Below are 22,895 nucleotides of genomic sequence, written 5' to 3'. Positions count from 1 at the left end.
TCAAAAGTCATCAAAACTGGATATCTTTCGGAAAAAAATAAAAAAAAGGGGGGTTAGGTCAGACGGGAATAGTCTATAGAAGGATGTTTTAATGAGCCTCTGCACGAATTTGCCCTGTCCTGCTCACTCCCACAGAAAATTTGAAAACAGCCCGCACAGTAAAAGTCACATTTGACTTTTACTGTGCGAACTGTTTTCAAGTTTTCTGTGGGAGTGAGCAGTACGCCAGATTCGTGCAGAGGCTTATAGGGAGCCTGTACCAGTTATCGCACTACCTACACTCAGCGAAAAAAACTAGCGAAGTTCATCAAAATACCTTATGAAAATTTGCTATAATTATTTCTTATGTGATATGTTCTTCAGTGAGAACGGGATTCGAATGACTTGACAAGACTTTTTGATTAGAACGTTTATTAACTTAAAGTGCGTAACAAGGAATGAACCATTTCCATTTGTTGGCCGACTTTTATAGGCCACCGACCAAGCTGGTTGCTAAGGTTGCTATGGACTGATGTTGTATTGTTAGGGTAAATAATGAGTTGCTGTGATCTAACGATTAATTGATGAGTTGCTGTGATCTAACATCTCCCCCCTTTTAAGCCATCCAATAGGATTGGAATCTTGATGGTAGCCGAATCAGTCGTCGATCTCTCTCAGGTATGGAAGCCAAAACTGGTGGTGCAGGAGCTTCATCTTCAGACTCCTCCGTCAGATTCCTGAGGGTTACCGTTTGGAATGGGGATATGTGGGTGTACTGCGATAAACTTGCAGAAATACTTGTAGAGTATCCACAAACCGCTCTGCCAAGCCATTAGATTGAGGGTGGTATGGTGCTGTCCGAATGTGATTGATGCCGTAGTTTTCACAGAACTTTTGGAAATCATAACTGGTAAATTGTGTCCCGTTATCTGAAACGATGGTTTCCGGAACGCCGAATATTGAAAACGTCAGGTTTAGTAGCTTGATCGTCGTTTTGGATGTTGTTGATCGCGTTGTGTAGACATCTGGCCATTTTGTATACGGATCGACTATCACCAGGAAGTATAGACCATCTACAGGACCTGCGTAGTCTATATGGATACGCGACCATGGTTTGGCAGGAACAGGCCATGATTCCAGTGTTGTCTTCGTTGGGCATTTTCCAGCAGTAGAACAGGGTGTGCACCGCTAGACGAAGTCCTCAATGTCCTTATCGATACCGGGCAAGTAGATGAAACTTCGAGCGATTGATTTCATTCTGACTATTCCTGGATGTCCACGATGAAATTGTTTCAAAATTTGATGTCGAAACTTGCCTGGAACTACTACTCTGTCGTGGAACATTATGCAGCCGTTGATTAGACTTAGTGATTCACGCCTCTGGTAGTAAGGAACAACATCTGGATCAGGAATTGCAGCTGGACTGTTTGGCCATCCTTCTTGAATGTACTTCAAAATCAGCTGTAGTGTTTTACTAGACTTGGTAGCTTTCTGTAGAGCAGCAAACGATATTGGTACCTTGCTTATAGTGTCTGACAGGATGCTTGACATGTCCTCTTCAAGAGTAACTGCAGCTACCACGTATTCTTCTTCTGGTCGAGTACTGCGGTCGATGAGTCTGGAAAGCATGTCCGCACAGCCAAAGTCGTTTGTTTGACACATGTTCGATCTTGAAATCATAGTTCAGGAGTATCAGTGCCCATCGTTGTAGCCGGTTTGCAGTGTGTAGAGGTATTCCTTTCTTGGATCCGAATATCGACAGTAGAGGCTTGTGATCCGTCTGCAGCGTGAAACTTCGTCCAAGTAAATATTTGTGGAATTTCGTAACAGCATACACTAGAGCGAGTCCCTCCTTTTTCGGTTGACCGTAACTTGTTTCCGCTGGTGTAAGTGATCTGGAAGCATGCGTAACAAGGAATGAACCATTTTCATTTGTTGGCCGACTTTTATAGGCCACCGACCAAGCTGGTTGCTAAGGTTGCTATGGACTGATGTTGTATTGTTAGGGTAAATAATGAGTTGCTGTGATCTAACGATTAATTGATGAGTTGCTGTGATCTAACATTATGGATGCCATAAGAATACCTCGAGGAATACCTTATGAAAATTGATCGGGCTTGCTATGACAAATCTCATAAGATAGACTTATGAAAAGAACAAAAAAATCTTAAAATGATGCAGACTGGATTCGATCCATTAACGTCGGGATCACTGAGCCCGTGTTTTATCCACACGGGTACCGACGCTTGAGAATATCATGTTGCTAAACATAAATAAAAGCCAAGCTGTGAGACGATTTCACGTCATAGAGTGACCTCATGAAATTCATCCGAATCATTATGAATTATTTAAAGGCCGTTTCATGAGTTGGGCCTTATGGAAATCTTAAGGTTATTTGGCTGAGTGTAAGAAAAACTATATTTTTATAAAGATAAGAAGAAGACTATCGAATGTCATCGATATGTCAAAAGATTGATTAGTTTTCATACTTCACAGAAAAAATATAGAAACGGGTCCAAAACAACTTTTAGTATTTATTACGGCGTGTGCCAAGCCAATGATAGGAACCCTACTTTGGACTCGACCCTTGAATCATAGAGAAACAGACGTAACACTTAGAACAAATTTCATTAAAACACAGACAAACAGACGTAACACTTCGAACATTTTCCGATTCAAATTATAGTCACGGAAACACATTCGCCCAATGCTAAAAGGACTGAGTTTGGCCGACTATCAACTAGGTGGCGGTAGTGGGCAAACGTCAAACTCGAACAAAAACGATGCGAGCGCTACGGGTGGTCAGTTGGCCAACTATCAAATTTTTAAATTGACCGTTAAATCGGTGTACGATGGGAATTATCAGAGTGTTACGTCTGTTTGTCTGTGATTAAAACATCGTCACGAAAACGTAAACGCCCAATGCTAAATGTACTGTGTTTGGGCGGGCCGCCACTAGATAGCGGTAGTGAGCAAACGTCAAACAGGAGCAAAAACGATACCAGCGCCGCGAGTGGTCAATCGACCTACTACTGAAAATTTGAATCAACCGTTAAAAAGGTGATCGATCAGAAGAGAGTATGACGTCTGTTTCTCTGTGCTTGAATCTTGAAACCTTTTGACATCAATGCAGAGTTTTCAGTGTACTTATTCAAAAGGCCTTTTTTTCATCTCGATGAATTATTTCAATAAGCGCGACGCGGCGCCGCCTTCACCAACTGTCAAAAATCACATATTGCCAACCCTCCCGCTCAAAACTTCCAAGCTCATTCTTTTCCGGTGTTAAGAGGTGTCAAAATTTGTGAAATTTTCGCTAGTTACCACAGTTAGCAAATTTTACCTCGAATTAGCCACCGAACCGTGCTAGAATGGCTAAAAAGAAAGGCGAGAACTACGATAGTGATGGGGGCGATGACCAAGACTACGATGAGGAGCCGAATTTCGACGATCCGGAGGGTTTTGTGGACGACGTCACCGATGAAGGTAGGGTGCTTTCCCATACAAGTGTTTTCTTATTCTTACTAGCGGCTTGTCAGGCGGCGGCAAGCTTCAAATAGGGGGGAACGCTAGAAAAGTGTCCACGTAGCCAAAGGATAGTGACTAGATTGAATCGTTTTTTTTACGTTTTCAGAATTGCTCAGTGATTTTTTAAAACAAAAACCTTGCGAATCGGATGGTGTTGAGAATGTTATTGTCGTGGATAATATTCCTGTGGTGGGACCGGCTCGATTCCCCAAGTTGCAAGGTGTATTGGAGAAGCTCTTCAAGACTGCCGGTACGATAGTCAACATCCATTATCCCAAGGACGAAGAGGAAAACACGAGAGGCTATGCCTTCATTGAATTTAAGAACCCGGAGATGGCTGAAGAAGCTGTGAAAGCGTTCAACAACTATCGTCTTGACAAGTCGCATACGCTGCTGGTGAATCTGTTTTCCGACTTCCAGAAATACTCGGACATTCCCAAGGAATGGAGTCCACCAGAGCCCCAGCCTTACAAGATGCAAAATGATCTGTATACCTTCATGACTGAACCGGACGCACAGGATCAATTCTGTGTGATAGCTGAATCGTCACCAGGGGCGGTGCAAGTTCAATTTTGGCAAAACACCCAGCCCGAACCGGTGGAACTCCTGACCCGTGATGTAAGTATTGTTTTTTTTTTTCAGAGAGGGGTCGTCCATAAATGATATAGCATTTTGGTGGGATGCCTTGGGTCATACCAATTAAGGTGGAAATATAATGTAGGTTTTCATTTTTTCTATTGCAGCGCTTCACTGAAACCTACGTCAAGTGGTCTCCCCTCGGAACGTACATCGTGACGTTCCACAAGCAAGGTGTTGTAATCTGGGGTGGTTCCAACTTCATCAAGATCAACAAATTCCCGCATTCCGGTACGCAATATGTGGACTTCTCACCCTGCGAGCAGTATCTGGTGACCTACGGTCTGAACGGCCAGAAGATCGTCATCTGGGACATCCGGACTGGAACGGAAAAGCGTTCTTTTATGTCCGAAGGAGGTTCCAATATGTCGATGTTCCGTTGGTCCCACGACGATAAGTACGTAGCCCGGATGGGCGATAATGCTATCCATGTCTATGAAACGTCCACCTTCTACCTACTGGATAAAAAATCCATAAAGGTTCAAGGCATCCGCAACTTTAGCTGGTCTCCTACGGATAACATTATTGCCTACTGGATGTCTGAAGATCTGGAAGCTCCCGCTCGTGTGACGCTTTTGGAAATCCCCAAGAAGATCGAAATCCGTAACAAGAATTTGTTTAACGTGGCGGATTGTAAGATCCATTGGCAAAAGTCGGGAGACTACCTATGCGTGAAGGTCGATCGGTACTCCAAGTCGAAGAAAGACAAGAAGGACGCCGATGTGAAGTTCCTTGGTATGTTCTTCAATTTCGAAATTTTCCATATGCGAGAGAAGGATATTCCCGTGGATTCCGTGGAAGTAAAAGAGACCATTCTGGCGTTTGCATGGGAACCAGTTGGATCGAAGTTTGCTATCATCCATGGTGAACCGTCGGCCGCAAACGTGAGCTTCTACGAGGCCAAGAAGGGTCAGGAACCCACGATGCTGAAGAAGATGGAGAAAAAGGTTTGCAGCCATTTGTTCTGGTCCCCACGGGGGCAGTTCATTGTATTGGCCAACCTTCAGTCCGGCTCGTTTGAATTTGTTGATACCAACGATTTTACTATTATGAAGAGCGGAGATCATTATCGTGCTTCTGAGGTGGAATGGGATCCGACCGGCCGATATGTGGTGACTGGAACTTCTGGAAAGGTCAGTATGTTTATGTGTAATCATCAAAGAGCATTATGTATTATTATGGAGAGCCCATTTGAGATTACCAAATGATTGATTTTCTCTTAGTTTGCCTCCTAGATTAAAACTGGTTTAATTTTTTTCAATCGTTGGCAAATCATGTTTCAACGATTGCATATTAAATCAGAACATTGCTTAATGGTCCCAATGCTGTATTTAAAAATTCTTTAAAACAAAGAACACAGCTATTTTTTAACTAAATACCTTGATCTTATTTATATTAGATATCTAGGAATTCATACCGTTTGCTTTGGGAAAAAATGGCTGAGTTTTGGTGAAACTTAACATGTAATTTTATCTGTATCAAGTATATAACGAATTGATTTGTGCACGAAAACATTGATAGCCTAGAATTATCAAGTTTTGTAAACCCTTCAAATGAGCTCATTTATATCTCGAGAAATACCTACAATTGCGGGACCATTTTGCACCTGTACATATATTTATAGTTTGAATAGAAATTAAGCACATAAGTTTCTAATACATATAAATTTCCCGTTTTCTAGGCCAAGGAAGATCACGGCTACTACATTTGGTCCTTCCAAGGCAGGATATTGAAGCGGGTGAATTTGAAAAACTTCATCCTCTTCCTGTGGCGTCCTCGACCGCCCACTTTGCTGCCCGATGAAAAGCAGAAGGAAATTCGCAAAAACCTTAAGAAGTACTATGCACAATTCGAGAGCAAGGATCGCGTCCGCATGACCCGTGCGTCGAAGGAACTGCTGGAGAAGCGTGCCAAACTGCGCGAGCAGTTTGTAGAGTACCGCACCAAGCGTGTGAGCGACTGGGAGGAGCAGAAGTATCGTCGTATTCAGCTGAGAAACAGTAAGTTTATACGCGGAATAATGGTTAGTTCTTCTAATGCTTACATAACTTTTTTTTTCTCCCCAGACACAGACACCGACACATTGGACGCTGATCCAGATAATGTCGAAGAAGAAATTGTAGAAATTCTAGTACGTGAAGACACCACCTTGCTCGAGTAATCCGTATAAGGCAACCTGCGTTCCTGACTTCTATGCAGATTTTTTTCTCATGAGATAAAGTCTGCATAGAACTCGTTGCCTCATACTGAAATCACGCCAAGATCCGCGTTCCGTTCGTGAGCACTGAAAACAATTATAATTCGGAAGAAAGTGTAATCCTTTGTTCTTGTGGCGAAAAGAAAATTCCAGAAAATTAAAGCATAATAGTCTTCAGCTCAGTTAAGAAACACTGAGAAAGTATAAAACAATAGCACAGTTTTCTTATTAGGCCACGCGTGTGGAAGTTGATTCATAAGTTGTATTTCAAATTGTAATATGAGGCACTTAACTAACCGTATAAATTATAATAAATGGTTCATAGCTTATCATAAAACTGTTTTCGTTTTCTTGGATTTACCAAAACAAAAAAAATAGAACATGGTTTGTTCGACCCCGCTCGATGTCATTCTACTCTGAGTGTTGAATTTCTAAAAATCACGAATTTGTAAGCTATATAGGGACCAGTTGGGCTGGGGGACCTATTTTGGGCAGTTGCTGCTATAACTCAGTCAATTTTGAACCAATTGACTTGATTTTTTGAACACTTACAGTATTTAGCAATGTACAAAAATTGAAGTCAATTGGTTAAAAAACTGACTTAATTATAGCCCAAAATCGGTGTCTGCTCAAATGGTCCAAGACCTTATGTGTACCGTGAGACAGCTCGACTGGATTATCAAATTTATTGTAATTTGATATGTACTCCTTACAGCCCACCACTTCCGACATTGTGTCTAACGCAGCGGAAGTAAAAAAACATGTCGCTAATTCGGTTTTGAACCGAAATGATAATGTTTTTGACTCCGGTATAATGGAAGTTATCCATTTTTTTCCCATATTAATGACACGCCTATACCAATAGCATTGAGTAACAGTAGAGACATTCGATACCGGACCCATTTTCGTTTGATCAACGCATTTTGGGGCCATTATAACAAAAAAGATGTAGACAACAATGCATGTCACTGGGCTGTTTTGTGAAAGTCTGACAAGCAATGTATTGAATAAAGGAAACCCCAGTACGAAGGGGAGGGAGGGGGTCGAAAATTTCCAATTTTAGCGTGACGTACTTAATGGATGCTCCCTAGAACCCTGTAACAGTTAAAGGTGTGTACTTGGAAGTATTCTTACTGGCGTTTTTCATTTCTGAATACACGATAGTATACCTTCTGGCGCTTCTGATGAGTCCATTGCTGAGTGAAATGTTCCGCATATTTACAATGGCTCCTGAGGAAACTTCTGTAAATTGTTATTCCAGAATGCTCAAGAATCTCCTTATGGGATGAACATTTTCTAAATCTTTGAACATCTTCTAAATCTAAACTAACTCCGCCAAGGATGATTCTTTTATTCTGGAGATACACTTGTGTATGTTCAGAATTAACAATAATCATTTTTGCCGGTTCCAAGCCCGGGTAAAGGAGGAGGATATATGTGGTGATGACCGTAGCCACACGAATGCCTAATACGGTCTAACCCCGAATTTACGGTGTAATGCGACCCGTGCCTATGGATGCATGGCTGGGGGGTGAAACAAATACTCAGTCGCGAACGGAGCCTGTGGGGTACCAGGGAGAACCCCACAGTATTCATCCCTTGCTGCGTTAATGCAGGGCTCTGGCGCAGTCGACCTTTACTTCCCGTGCGACTCGTGGGAACAACAATGAGCAACAACAACAAACAAAATAAAACAACAGTTGTCAACTGCCTCTCTCAGCTGGAAAAAAATGGACACTGACCAGGGAGATTCGCTGGAGCAGCTCGAAGCACAGCTAGATAGTAAATCACTGGAAAATCTGTCCAGTTTTTTTTTCCTCCCCTGTTGGGGAAATTAAGCCACTGCGTCCAATAGGATGAACTTTTGTGGCATAAATTTGGATCGATCAATTTGGACACTCCAAAGAACTCCGAGATGGAAGACAGTGACGAGGACGATCGAGTAAGCGTCACTATCAAGACATCAAGGGGATCAACCGTTGCAAATCTGGAACAATCTCAGCAAATGGACCGAATCAAGCTGAGTGGTGCCGGTAAAAAGCGACTGAAAAAACTGCTAGATCAGGGCTATGACAAAGACGAGGCCTATCGCCTTGCCTACAGGCCAAGCGTGCAGTCAGAACCATCGAAAAGGCCTAAAGATGACCTATCGAGTGGTGAGAAGCCACAACCCAAAAAGACAAAAGGGACATCAACACCCACGGGAAGGCCGCACAAAGACCATTCTCGAAAATCCCTAGCCACATCATCGGTGAACATCCGGCTGCAACGGCAAAGAGATCCAAACTTCCAAGATGGAAGGGCAGAGGCAGATGCTGTCCACATGCAACCCGGTACCTCGAAAGTTGCGAACAAGAAGACAAACGAAGACGCTGAACGCTCCAAACCCGGGAAACTGAAAGTCCCAGGTAAACAGGCTGAAGCTGGAAGTTGCAGTCAACTCGAGAATACGAAGGTCCCAGATAGGAAAACAGAGGCAGCATCAGGGCGAAGTCAACCCGGGAAACCGAAAGTCCCAGGCACGATGCAAAAAGCAAAAACTGCTCATACTCTACCCGGGAATATTTAAGTTCCTGGTAAGGTGGCATTGGCAGTAGCTGAGAGTCATCTATCAAGGAATCTAAAAGTCTCAGATAGGAAAACTAAGCCCACTGCTACTCAAAATCCGCTATACACGGAGGTTGTGAGTCAAGTACGCATAGGAATAATACCAAAGGACTATCCGACTACAGCTCTAACAACACAACTGCTAATATTGGTACAAGACACCATTATTAACAAAGTAGTGGAAAATCGGGGAACAGATGTAAAACCGATTTTCAGAGGCTGCACCATAAAAACAGGCTTCCTTGTTATCAACTGCCACGACCAGGCTACAGCGAACTGATTAAAAATATAGATAGTAGAGTAAACATAGATCCGCTAAGATGAATCCGTTGTATCCAAACGAACTGTCAAAATCTGTATCCAAACGAGCATGACGTCACGATTTGGACAACATCAATGGAACGCATGACGTCATATTCAATCGTCGCACTTTTGAAAATTACTACTTACACGCTTGAAACATTTTAGTCAGCGGTGTCCGCGGATCTATGTTTACTCTACTATCTATAGTTAAAAAGGATAACTCCGAGCCTACTTGTATGCGAGGGAGTTGAGTTGATAGCAGTCGACGAAAAGAACATTCCTAGATCGGAAATCTTGGTAGCTTACCTGCCGAAAAGCGCCACTAAAAGCAACGAGCAAATAATGGCATTCATCGAGTCACAGAATGACTTGGACACGGATTCCTGGAGAATTCTGCAAAGATCTTCCCCTAACGGGAATGATGTTGAGCTGGTTCTCACAGTGAACGAGGACTCAATGCAGAAATTGACAAGATGGGGATTTCAAATCAACTACTTGTATCACACTGCAAAACTACGTCGGGTCAAGAAAAGCAGGACAGTAACACTGACTGTATAGAGGTTCAGGATATGGCAATGGAAACGGAAGTCGCCAGTATGATACAGGGCAAAGACCTAGGGAACACGCTGCCGGGCCCTCAAGTGGACCAGCAGCAATAAATTCCTGGGCCAAGTCCGGTAAATACTACTGATGATGAATGTGAAAGTTCGTCTAAAACTGAATCCCAAGAAGGAACTGCTAAAACGAATCCGAAAAAGGATAACAACCGTGGTGAGAACAACAGTAGTTCACTGGGAATGCAAAAGAAGGTCCCAGAAATCTCCAAAGAGTCCACCACAAAAGGCACAAAAACTAAGCCGACGATCCGCCAGTCACAAAAAAGCAGATCGTCAACGCAATGACCAACATAAAATTGGTTCAGGCAAACCTACAGCATGCAAGAGGGGCATCAGGCGTACTTTTGCAAAGGTTTGCCAAAGAAGACCTCGACCTGGCGTTAGTACAGGAACCGTGGGTCAACAATCATAGGGTGATGGGCCTTACTACACCAAAATGTAAGTTACTCTATGATGATAGCCATCCTTCTCCAAGGACAGCTATCTTAGTAAATGGAAGGATTAATTTTACTCCCATTACAGAATTTATCAAACGAGACATCGTAGCCATCAGGATGGAGGTTCCAACAGCCAGGGGTAAGTCTATCGTTAATATAGCATCAGCTCACTTTCCTGGTGATGAAGAAGAAGCTCCAACGTCCTCAATCTGCGAATTTGTCACCAGCTGCAGACAACAAAACCAGCAATTTATTATCTGCTGCGATGCCAACGCTCACCACACTATATGGGGCAGCAGTTACATCAACAAACGAGGTGAGTCCCTTTTAAAATATATTTCTGCTAAAAACATTGATATATGCAACAGAGGGGACAAACCAACATATGTTAACTCTAGGCGACATGAAGTACTAGATTTAACACTTTGTAGCCAAATTCTAACAGATAGAATTACCTCTTGGGAAGTATCTGACGAGGTATCTCTCTCAGATCATAAGCATATCACCACAGAAAAACAGACGTAACACTTAGAACAAATTTCATTGAAAAACATCGTCACGAAAACATAATCGCCCAATGCTAAACGTACTGTGTTGGGCCGGGCCGCCACTAGATGGCGGTAGTGAGAAAACGTCAAACAGGAACAAAAACGATACCAGCGCCGCGAGTGGTCAATCGATCTACTGCTGAATATTTGAATCAACCGTTAAAAAGGTGATCGATGGGAGGCAATGAGAGTGTGATGTCTGTTTCTCTGTGATATCACCTTCTCAATAGAGAGGGGAGAGACCGTGAGGGAATTCTATCGAGACCCCAGGAACACCAACTGGGATCTCTACAAGCAAATTCTTGCGACCAAGCAACCTTTGCTGAACGAAAAAATAAGAACAGCAGAGCAACTAGAAGAAGCTTCTAGGATAGTCACTAACAAAATTATACAATCATACTACGAAAGTTGTCCACACAGGGAAAAGAGTTCAAACAGGAAAGTCCCTTGGTAGAACAACGCTCTACAAAAAATGAGGAGGAAAGTAAGGAAACTCTTCAACAGAGCAAAAGCAACTTCGGATTGGGGCCAATATAGAAAGGCCCTAACCGAATATAGCACTGAAATAAGGAAAAGCAAACGAAGACATTGGAGATTCATGTGTGAAAACATCCAATACACTTCAGAAGCGGCCAGGCTTCAAAAAGTCCTTTCTAAGGAACACTCAAATGGCCTAGGCAACGTTAAGAAGGATAATGGCACATTCACCAGAAGTCCTTCAGAAACATTGGAAGTACTGATGGAAAAACATTTTCCAGGCTCATTTGCTGTTGATGAAAATTCATCGGGACAATTGAGGACAAATTCTGAACGCAATATGAACAGAAAAGATGCACTCATGGAATCCCGAAAAATTTTCACAGTGGCAATGATGGACTGGGCAATAAATTCCTTCGACCCTTTCAAATCTGCTGGAGAAGATGGCATTTTTCCGGCGCTAATACTGCACGGTAGAAACATAATCATCCCTGCTTTAGTTGAGATGTTTATTAGTAGCATGACACTGTGCTACATTCCCAGTTGGTGGAATAAGGTAAGAGTGATATTCATACCAAAAAAAATAGAGGTAATAAACTATAGAGGAAGAATGTCGCTGGCGTCGCTGCCGGAACATCTTTTGCTGGCGGGGATAGGCAGGGATATAAATGTCAAAGCGAAAAAGTATGCAGTTTGACAGGGACAGATACCCGGGATGTTTGCGAAAGAGAACAAAGGGAACAACAGCGACATTCGTCCTCTATAGTTTTTTAACTCTATTCCAAAAAACGGCAAACGGGACAAAACACACACAACACAAGGCTCGTTTTTAAAAGCTCACAAGCTAAATAAATTCGACAATGATTTTTCTTAAGGGCCTAACTGACTTGATCGATTTCTCTTCGTCGACTCTCTCTTTCGCCAATAACTTGATCCAAACAAACAAAATCATTATTTTTTTTTTTTGTTTCTATTGCAACATGTAGTCGTCTTCTTCGCATTTCAACCAAAAAATCTTTGGAAAACTCAATACACATTCTGTGGTAACACAAAGAGAGGATCGATGAAGTGTAACCGTTTGTTACAAATCTTTAGTTTTATTTTATTTCGTGCTTTTGTCCTGGAAACTGTCACGTCTCTAGTGTTAAATGTTGTTATGTTAGTACAGGATTGGTAGAGAAGCGACGATAAATGTCAGCTCGGGCAAATCCCCTAAAAGTCAAGGAGCTTTTCCCCTCTCGGCACGGTCATTCCGGTACCGTCCTGGACCGTGTCGATTGCCGTCAAGGAGGGAGGACGCCTAGCTTTCGGTCAAGACACCGAACCCCCACGGCAAAACCGTATAGTTGCCGAGAAACTTACCACCTGTTCGCCCAAAGACCTATCCTGTCAGCAGCATCAGCGAGCGCTCGCGGAACCTCAGCAGATCGTCGGCCGCCAAGAAGGAGAAGCAGTAGTACCGGTACGTGAAAGCTTGTAAATTCCGCACACCCATACCCACAATAGAAGTAGAGCTCAATAAACTTAATCCACCCTCAACCCCACAATAGACTAGCTTGTTAATAAAAACCTAGGTTTTCTATTCAAATCAATCTTTTAATAGCTTTTCACAATAGCACTAGTCAGGTGACCGTACTCTGCACATCTTGTTCGCGTAGCCCCTCAGCTTACCCAGTAGCAAGCCGACCCTGAGACCCAGTTCGAGGGGTCTCCTGTTACTGTGAGATTGTCCGGTTCAATAAATAGTTACAGAAGAGAACTCGAAAATGTCAGTTAGGCCCAAATGAAAAATCAGTGTCGAATTACATGACACAAACAAATAGAAAAAGGCATCAAATACAAGGAAGTAGCGTACTGTGCATTTCTTGATATTGAAGGTGCGTTTGATAACGCTTCACACGCTTCAATCAAATCAGCTATGAATAAACGGGGCTTTCATGACTCAATCGTTGACTGGATCACTGCAGCGCTGAGAAATCGATGTATTGTCTCCAGACTGGGCGAATCAACCATTAAAGTAAGTACGTCTAAGGGATGTCCCCAAGGAGGTGTACTTTCACCATTGCTGTGGTCTTTAGTACACTGAAATAAATTTTGTTGTCGAAACTACCGATTCCATAGTAAAATTACTAACCGTACCTATGATTCTCAACCGACAACAAAATCTGTTAAGGTAACTGAAATATGCTTAAAATTACAATGCATTGTAGTAAATTTAACTAAAAGCATAGTCGTCTCAACAACAAAACATTGTTAATTTTTCCAGGACACGCATTTTACTACACATTATGGTTAAAAATACAATGCTCATTTGTTAAATTAAGACTATTTTTGGTAATGTTAACTGCACTGCTAGTTAAGTTGACAGTGTTTTAGTGGAATTAACTGGAAATTGTTGTCGGTTGAGAATCATAGGTACGGTTAGTAATTTTACTATGGAATCGGTAGTTTCCACAACAAAATTTATTTCAGTGTATAGATAGTAGAGTAAACATAGATCCGCTAAGATGAATCCGTTGTATCCAAACGAACTGTCAAAATCTGTATCCAAACGAGCATGACGTCACGATTTGGACAACATCAATGGAACGCATGACGTCATATTCAATCGTCGCACTTTTGAAAATTACTACTTACACGCTTGAAACATTTTAGTCAGCGGTGTCCGCGGATCTATGTTTACTCTACTATCTATAGTCTTTAGTTGTTGATGACTTGCTTAATAGGGTTCATTCAAATATTACGTAACGCAAAATTTGACCATTTTAGACCCCCTCCCTCCCCCACGTAACAACTTTTGTATGGAGCATTTTGGAATTTTGTATGAAGCGTAACACAGAGCTAGACCCCCTCCCTCCCCCTATGGCGTTACGTAATATTTGAACGAACCCATAGTTTAGTGGCAATGGGATTCGAAGTCATTGGTTATGCAGATGATATCGTGATAGTGGTAAGAGGGAAGCATGATGAAACGCTATCAAACAGAATGCAAATAGCGTTAAACTACACTCTTGCCTGGTGTAAAGGAGAGGGACTAAACGTAAATCCTTCAAAAACTACTCTTGTAATTTTTACAAGAAAAAGGAATGTCAATATAAAGGCACCGTCCTTGGATGGGGTACAGTTGACATTCTCCTCCAGGGTGAAATATTGCTTATCCAGAGAAATCTTCCAACCTGGCGGAGTGAAGAAGACAAAGAGGACCTGTTCCGCAAACGTCAAACTGCTGCACACTTCAAAAAGTATGCACACAAACTTGAAACAAAAATAAATAGTTGAAAATCTAAATTATGTTCAATGGCGTACAGTTGCATACTAAAGTGCTAAAACTACACCTAATATAGTTTAGAAATAAGTTACATGTTGTGGCAGCAATTGCCATTACATAAACCATAAATGAAACAATTTTCATTATTTTTGAATTTTATGGCAACCAAGTGAGTGAGAGCTTTTTAGCGTGAACCGAGCACTTTTGACGTTTGCGGAACGACTGCGGCGGTCGAAACCACCGCAACCCCGTTGGATTTTTTCTATTTTACCGCAATATTTAGGAGTCATATTGCTGACTGCACCCCAAATTGGACTGACACAATAGTGTGCACACACCTTCAAAGTGTGATTACAGCGCAGGGATACGTCGGATCGAATTGAGGTCTTCGGTGCACTTATTCCTTGTAAATGGAGGAATAAGTGCACCGAAGACGTCGAGACGATCCGAGGCAAATGTGCACTTTTATCACACTTTTTAGGCGTACCAAAAAAAAGTGTGATAGTCCAATTTGAGATGTAGTCTGCAATACTAGATAAAAAACTGAACTGGAGTGAACATCTAGAGCATGTAGTATTGCTTATCCAGAGAAATCTTCCAACCTGGCGGAGTGAAGAAGACAAAGAGGACCTGTTCCGCAAACGTCAAACTGCTGCACACTTCAAAAAGTATGCACACAAACTTGAAACAAAAATAAATAGTTGAAAATCTAAATTATGTTCAATGGCGTACAGTTGCATACTAAAGTGCTAAAACTACACCTAATATAGTTTAGAAATAAGTTACATGTTGTGGCAGCAATTGCCATTACATAAACCATAAATGAAACAATTTTCATTATTTTTGAATTTTATGGCAACCAAGTGAGTGAGAGCTTTTTAGCGTGAACCGAGCACTTTTGACGTTTGCGGAACGACTGCGGCGGTCGAAACCACCGCAACCCCGTTGGATTTTTTCTATTTTACCGCAATAAATAAGGCAACAGCTGCTCTTTGGGCCTGTCGGAGAGTGATCGGGGGAAAGTGGGGGCTAAAACCCAGGATATTTCATTGGATCTTCCTGGCAGTTGTTAGAGACAAAGTCTCTTATGCCTCTCTAGTCTGGTGGCCTAAAACCAAAACCAAAACAACCCAACGAGTGCTGGCTAAACTTCAACGTTTAGCAACATAGTCAATAACAGGAGCTATTCGAAGTACTCCTGCTTCAACACTAGATGCCTTAATGCATCTGCTACCCTTGCACCAATTTGTGCAACTAGAGGCGAAGAAAAGTGCCTTGAAGTTAAAAAGATATAAGAACATCGTAGAAAGCGATCTAATAGGACATTTGGAAATCTTAACCAATGTTACTGTAAATCCACTAGTAATACAAAATGAAGACTGGATGGAACCAAAATTCATCTTAGATTAGATATACCATACAAAGTTTCGATTGATGATCGGAGCGTATGGGAATCAGGAGGACCAACGGTTCGACCAGGATCTATTGTATTCTATACGGATGGATCGAAAATGAGTGATAGAACTGGGGCTGGAGTATATGGACCCAGGACTAAACTCGCCATACCAATGGGTAAATGGCCAACGGTGTTCCAAGCTGAAATTCAAGCTATTTTGGAATGCGCTGCCATATGTCTTAAAAGAAAATATAGACATGCGAATATCTATATCTTTTCAGACAGTCAGGCAGCTTTAAAGGCAGTTGAATGTTATTCTAAGCTAGTATGGGAGTGCTTTACACTACTGAAGGAACTGGCTGGAAGGAATACTGTAAAATTATTCTGGGTACCAGATCATTGTGGAATTGCAGGCAACGAAATTGCGGACCAGCTAGCTAGGGAGGGATTTCTGGGTGCCTTGTATGGACCGGAACCCTTCTGTGGAGTATCATCAAGTGCTCTATCGATGGAGCTAAAAAATTGGGAGAAACAGAGCGTAGGAGCAAACTGGCATACTGCACCTGGAATATCCCAGTCAAAGAGATTCATCGTGCCAAGCGTGAAAAACACGAACACACTACTGAAACTTAGTAAACGCGAATTAAGTGTGTACACAGGATTGTTAACCGGGCACTGCCCATCTCGACAATTTCTATTGAAGCTCAAGAAGATTTAATCAGAAGAATGTCGGTTCTGTGGTTTCAACTCTGAAACCTCGGAACATCTACTTTGTGAGTGTTGTTTTCTCTTTAAGAAGAGAGAACGTTATTTCGGTGGATGCATCATGCATCCCCGAGATATCTGGTGGAATATAAATCACAAGAAGGTAGTGGCTTTCATTTTGGAAGCTAGCTATTCCAGACTGGGGTATAATGCAGGCCTGAAAAAAAAAACAATCGCTAGTTCTTAATACTAGTGAGTGTACTAATGTACTGCATAAAGCAACTGGGTCTTACCACAATAAATCAATTAATGGTTGCAGTGGTTGTGTACCCCTACAGGAAAAAAAATCTAAATTAAGGAGTTCAAAAACGGCATATGAATGCAGGTGTTGTCTATCTGTCCTCCCGTCACGAATAGTAAAGTTTGACTGAAATGTTTCAAGTATATTTCGGTGGGCCCCCTGTTTAACAAATGTTCAAGAGTTTTCCAAACATAATGAAAGTTCTTGGCTTGGAATACAAAAAAACTTAACCAAGAAGAAAAATAAATTTCTGGAACATCCTACAATATTCTTTGAAGGAATCAATATGCTTTATTCCATTATTGGGAGAAATTTTCCGGAACTATGTAAAACAAGGAAAAGAATATTTTCTAGGACATATTTCGAAGGAAGGACTTCGAATTAAAATAAATTTCTGAAACTTTCCTGGACGAAGAAGTTGGAGAAGAGGATCGAGAAGAAGATAAAAATACGCATGTTTTTGGAATATTCATAGAATTTCAAACACTAAATCTTTACAGAAAAGTAATCTTGAAAAGTAAAGCTTTTCAAGAGTGGATAGCCAAGTAGTAGGTAGTAGAATAAAGGAAACACCATTTTTAACGTTTGAACGCGCAGGATGTTTATTTGCCAACTACTTGGAAGCATTATGAGTAATCTAATGCACCTTAATTTAAACTGTTTATCAAACCATACTAATGTACTAATACCACAGCAATCAGATGAATGTTGTTGATTCTAAGCTACTGCTGATCTCGAGAACCTGCTAGCCATGATTGTCCTAGGCCGAAGGTGCGCACGTAACTCCAGGAATGCATGGCTTCACACAGTTGACCGATGGATCGCAGCATGCCAACCAGGGCCAGTCACATACGAGCTTTACATCGTTGAAATGTAATCCGGGTGGGCATACAAACTCGCAGGCCAAATTTGATCCTTCCTTGCACTTGTAGAATTTGCCACACTCGTGGTGAGGCAGGAGGATTGCTTCTTTACCGGATCCAGTGGTGCCGACACAAAGTGCATTTTCATGGCAGTTGAAATTGGGGCACCCAGTGTCACAATTATCAGGTCCTATGAAGAAATAAAATTTAAAGTTATGCTGAAATGGGATTCGATCGTAGCGTTATAAACTTTTAAATAATTCTAGTTCCTGGCAACTAGCGCATTCTAAATTTTTTACATTTTTTCGTACCTCCATAAACGTAGAAACAAGTGTACGTGGGAGGAGAGGAGGGATGAGATTACCCAAAATCGGCTGCTTACTGAATTCCTATAATATGCTACATTTTGCAACACTTTTCTGTTGCATAATGAAATGACGAAAATCAGGCCGTTATGGCACACTTTAACGTGGAGTAAACTAGCATATTACGATTGATTGTTGCAAAAATGTATCACAGAGCAAGAGCATGTGAAAATCACCATTCTGCAACTCGTTGCATAAATAGCTGTTGCTATAGCTAGAACCTTAGAGCATGTGGTTAAGGACAAACGTCTAGAAATCCCAGTTCAATCTAGCGTCAGAACTTCAAATGCACAAATCTCAAGAAGTGAACCTTGTGTAGATAGTGTAATTTTTATTTTGTTCTTGCTCACTTGTAATAAGCTTATAATAAGAAGATTCGGTGCGCTGGTTTTGTTTTTAATGGGATTTGTGTGCTCAAAATCGTGAGTAGGTGCAAAAGTCGGCCATTGTGGCGGCCATCTTGAAATCCTAACGAGTGTGTTCTTAACATGTAAAAAGTTACGATTGCATGTTTTCATGGGAAACATATGTTCGGAAGTCAAAAGTGGTGACTGTAAAAACCAAGATGGCGGACCAGAATGCAAAATGGCGACTTATTAATGATATTTTAGGTTTCTAAAATCAAGTAGTATGAAAATATTTCATTCGAAATTTTATGAAATTTAAGTAAAATCTAAAAAAAAACGCATATGACATACATACCTGTGGGATCTGGGGTCGGAGCGGGTGTCGGAGCAGGTGTCGGAGCGGGTGTCGGAGCGGGCGTCGGGGCGGGTGTCGGAGCGGGTGTCGGAGCAGGTGTCGGAGCAGGTGTGGGAGCAGGTGTTGGTGCGGGTGTCGGAGCAGGTGTTGGTGCCGGTGTCGGAGCAGGTGTCGGAGCCGGTGTTGGAGCCGGGGTAGGTCCTGGAGAGAAGACGGGAATGAATAGTGATAAGGGTTTGTTTCTCATTATTGGGCCCATCTGCTTCAGAATTTATGAAAAATAACAAACATTTTGTAGAACAAATCCGGGTTGGGTTATGTTCATAAAAGTTCAGTTAAAAGCTTTGGTTCTGAAAATCATTACTCACTCAAGATCGAAGCTACAGAGGCTTGTAATATTTTTTTAGTAAAATATGCAATTTTTTACGATAACCCGCAAACAACATAAATTGTTTTTTTTTTCACAAAATCCTCCACTCTTGAGGAAGACGTAAAAAAACAATAAAAAAAATTGAATGTCACGGCAATTATTAAAACATATTTTAATGAAAATGAATTTCGTAACCATAAATATAAACAGCTATACACTACCCGCCATAGAATCGCATATTGATATACTTACAACAAATATTGTAGCACCTGAAAAGTTTTGCATCACCCAATGCAATGTGATTACAGTAGGCGTCCTCTCGGTGCAAACGCTTTAACTGCAGGGGGATGACGAAGGGCCAGAATCATCTACCCAGCATTAAATTCAACATGGCGTCCAATGTTTTTGTTTTGATTGCTTAATTCATGGAAAAAATGCGCTGGAAACATCGACACTGCTTCGCTGCTACTTTTAATATCGTGCAAAGTAATATTATAATAATAATAATTAAATATAATAATAAGGAAAGAGAAACAATCATCAAAAACAACGATTTCGTTTGAAATGTGTAATTTCTGAAATAAGCACTAGCAACACACGAGCCACACACCCGAAAATCAGGAGCAAGTTAGGGTAAACCGACCAGAAAGTGGGTACCAAAACGCGCCGTACCAAAAATAATGTTGGGTGGAGCGGCGATGTACCGAGTTTGACAGCCGTGTCACCCCACTGTTAACTGCAATTCTTTTTAACTGCAAGTTCGCTAAGTGCAACAATTTTGCAGTTGCGATGCGATGTTTTTCGCATGCACTTTTGATGCAGTGCGATGTTTTTAGAATGCACACTACTGGCTGCATTTTGCAGCAACTGACAGTTCTTTGACGTCTGTCAGTTGTTGCAGTTATCGAATTTCATTCGCTAAGTGAAACGTTAACGTGTTGCAGTGAACGAACGTCTTCTGTATTTCAGGTCTTTGAGACACAAATCACTTATGACCCCCCTATTTCTCCTTGAAAATGCAACTTATACCCACAACCTAATTGGTTCTAGGTTTTCTCTATTTTTCCTCCTAGTTTTGGGTGATGCAAAAACTTTTGGGTGCTGCAATACTGAGGGTCTGTGTCAATTGGCGAATTAAAATTAATTTTCACTTAAACTTGACAGTTCGATAATTATTTCCTTAGGAAAACTGTCAAGTTTAAGTGTCGAACTGTCAAATTTAAGTAAAAATTAATTTTAATTCGCCCATTGACACAGACCCTGAGTATTCCAACAATGCCGTATTATTGGCGGGTAGTGTAAAGCCTGGAACACATAGCGTCCGTTCCGTCGAGGTTTGCGTTTTTTTTGACAGTTTTCCCATGGGAAATGTGTCAAACTACTGTCACGCACACGCAAACGCATGCATTGTGTGGGGCACATAACAAAATTGAAATTTACTAACACTTTGGGTTTAAATTTAAAAAAAATTCCAACGATATCGTATTATTGGCGGGTAGTGTAACAAAATCGAAATTTACTAACACTTTGGGTTTAAATTTAAAAAAAATATTGTTTAAATTTAATACTAAAGTAAACTTTTTCTGAGCCACTACGATTTTTTTTAAATTCTTAGAAATTGATTTTGATATATAAAATAAATTTTGAAGTTATTTTTTGTATCACCTTTTGACAGCTGTTTTTTCCGCTTTAACTTATTTCCTTTCAAACCAATTGAGTACAAGTTTTATATATGGAAACGTATCTCACCACGTAAAAAAATGGTTTAAAATTAACTGAATTACAACGGAAAGTGCCCTAAATAGACGCCCTGCCGAAATGGTTCCACTTTTTTCAAAACTAGAATCGGGACCTAATGAAAACTCTGAGTAATGAAGTCTTTTAGTATACTCCTATAGAGAAGAAAAACTGCAACCGCAATTCACAAAACAAAATAAAATATTATGCATTGCAAGAAAAATTACCACGCAAAGTTGTGCAAAACCGCTAATAGATATGCGCGGTTGCATTTAATCGTTTCGGTGTCTTCTGCACGGTCAATTCTTAGCTAATCTCCGCACTTATTATAGAAGACACGGACATGGTATGATGTACGGGCGACGATCTATGAGCGATTTTGGACATTTTTGCGCAACAATCTACGATGAAACGCACAATAATAACTAGGATTGAATCTTACCTGTTGGCGGACATGTGTTGATATCACATGGCTTTTTGCATTCTACCGTAGGGTCGCAGCATGCTCTCCATGGCCAATCACAAGCCAAATCGTCCTTATTGAAGTGTAGACCTGCTGGGCACAGATATGGACAGGCCTCTCCCCGATCACACTTGTAGAATTTACTGCAGTCTGGATGCGGCAGAAGAACGGTTTCCCAAGAGCCGACACCAACGCATGCACTATTGGCAACGCAATCCCTGCCATTTTCAGCGTCGGGCCGGCAGTCCACATGTGGGTCACAGCAAGCAATCCACGACCATGTGCAGATCTTTTTAACACCGTGGAAATGAAGTCCTGCCGGGCAATCGAGCGGACATCCATGTCCGCTTTCACAACTGATGTATTTGCTACAGTCTGTAGGGTGGCTCAACAAAGTTGCGTTGACTCCATTTACGGCAGGACAACGGGAATCGATTGGACAAGACTGCCAACAGGAATCCGTGCATGGAGCTTGGGCCTGTATAGACACCCCGAAAAGGGCTAAGGTCAAAATAAAATATTTCATTTTCACTATTCCCTATGATCAGCAAATTTGTAATAAAATTAGGTTAACTAAACTGTGGACTAGACAACTCGTATGTGACTGACCATCGACACTCCTCACAGCAAATATTTATACCACCAGAAGTTATCTTTTTGGTTGTCACTTAATGGTAGTTCCTCATTCACATCATCTTCTCAGGATAGCGTGCGGTCTCAATGTTGTAATCTGCGAAATCTGCAATTGTTCCATTAACATTGCGCTGCTATCGGGCCGTATTGGATCTCTTACGACGTTATAACATTTGTACTGATTGTGGCAAAGTATCGATTATCTTGACTGTTTGTATTTTGCTCTTCTTATTCTTCTTCTTCTTACTTATAACAGCACAAATAATCTTCTAATGATTTTCAAAGTATGTAAGTTACAACTAATACCAATGAGCAACTACATATTAGATTTAAAGAAAATGCTGGTTCTTTGTCTAAAAGAAAAGTAACTATTTGTAGATCTTCAGTTTCTGAGCAGATCATTCCAATTTTTTATAGCGCGATGACGGAAGGATTCTTTTAAATAATTGGTGGAACACAGAAGAACAGTCAGTAAGAACACAATAGAATAGCAGAATAGAATACAGATAGAATAGAAAGAAACAGAATAGAATAGAAGAACAGAATAGAATAGCAGATCGAGAATAGCAGAAAAAACTCTCTAAATAAGGTGGAGGATTGTTTAAAAATTTGAATGCATAATCTAAATTTAAAGTGGTCCGTTAAGCTACATCCAAGTATAGCATTTTTGTAATTCGAAATATGGTCATACTTTTTCAAATTGCATACATATCTGGTATGCGAGATTTAATTTCTTTAGGTTTTGCTTAGAGACAAGTCCAAACAA

General features: G+C 41.1%; 2 protein-coding genes across 2 annotated transcripts; one reads left to right on the top strand and one right to left on the bottom strand.

Annotated features, from left to right (window-relative positions):
- The first annotated feature begins 3,246 nt into the window (after positions 1 to 3,246).
- Positions 3,247 to 6,457, top strand: LOC109433182 (eukaryotic translation initiation factor 3 subunit B). Its single transcript, XM_019709587.3, has 5 exons — positions 3,247 to 3,462; positions 3,611 to 4,122; positions 4,248 to 5,273; positions 5,822 to 6,140; positions 6,207 to 6,457. The coding sequence occupies exons 1-5, from the start codon at positions 3,348 to 3,350 to the stop codon at positions 6,299 to 6,301; spliced, it is 2,067 nt and encodes a 688-aa protein (XP_019565132.3). The 5' UTR covers positions 3,247 to 3,347; the 3' UTR covers positions 6,302 to 6,457.
- Positions 6,458 to 17,571: 11,114 nt separating this feature from the next.
- LOC109433215 (keratinocyte proline-rich protein) lies at positions 17,572 to 22,119 on the bottom strand. The gene is made up of 3 exons (XM_019709621.3): positions 21,476 to 22,119; positions 18,927 to 19,127; positions 17,572 to 18,049 (listed from the first exon to the last, which is right to left on the bottom strand). The coding sequence occupies exons 1-3, from the start codon at positions 22,020 to 22,022 to the stop codon at positions 17,757 to 17,759; spliced, it is 1,041 nt and encodes a 346-aa protein (XP_019565166.3). The 5' UTR covers positions 22,023 to 22,119; the 3' UTR covers positions 17,572 to 17,756.
- Between the last annotated feature and the right edge of the window lie 776 nt (positions 22,120 to 22,895).

The sequence above is a fragment of the Aedes albopictus genome, chromosome 3 (assembly GCF_035046485.1).
Source record: "Aedes albopictus strain Foshan chromosome 3, AalbF5, whole genome shotgun sequence".
NCBI classification, from domain to species: domain Eukaryota; kingdom Metazoa; phylum Arthropoda; class Insecta; order Diptera; family Culicidae; genus Aedes; species Aedes albopictus.
The sequence above is the reverse complement of the archived record's forward strand: the minus strand, read 5'-3'. Positions and strand labels throughout refer to the sequence as shown.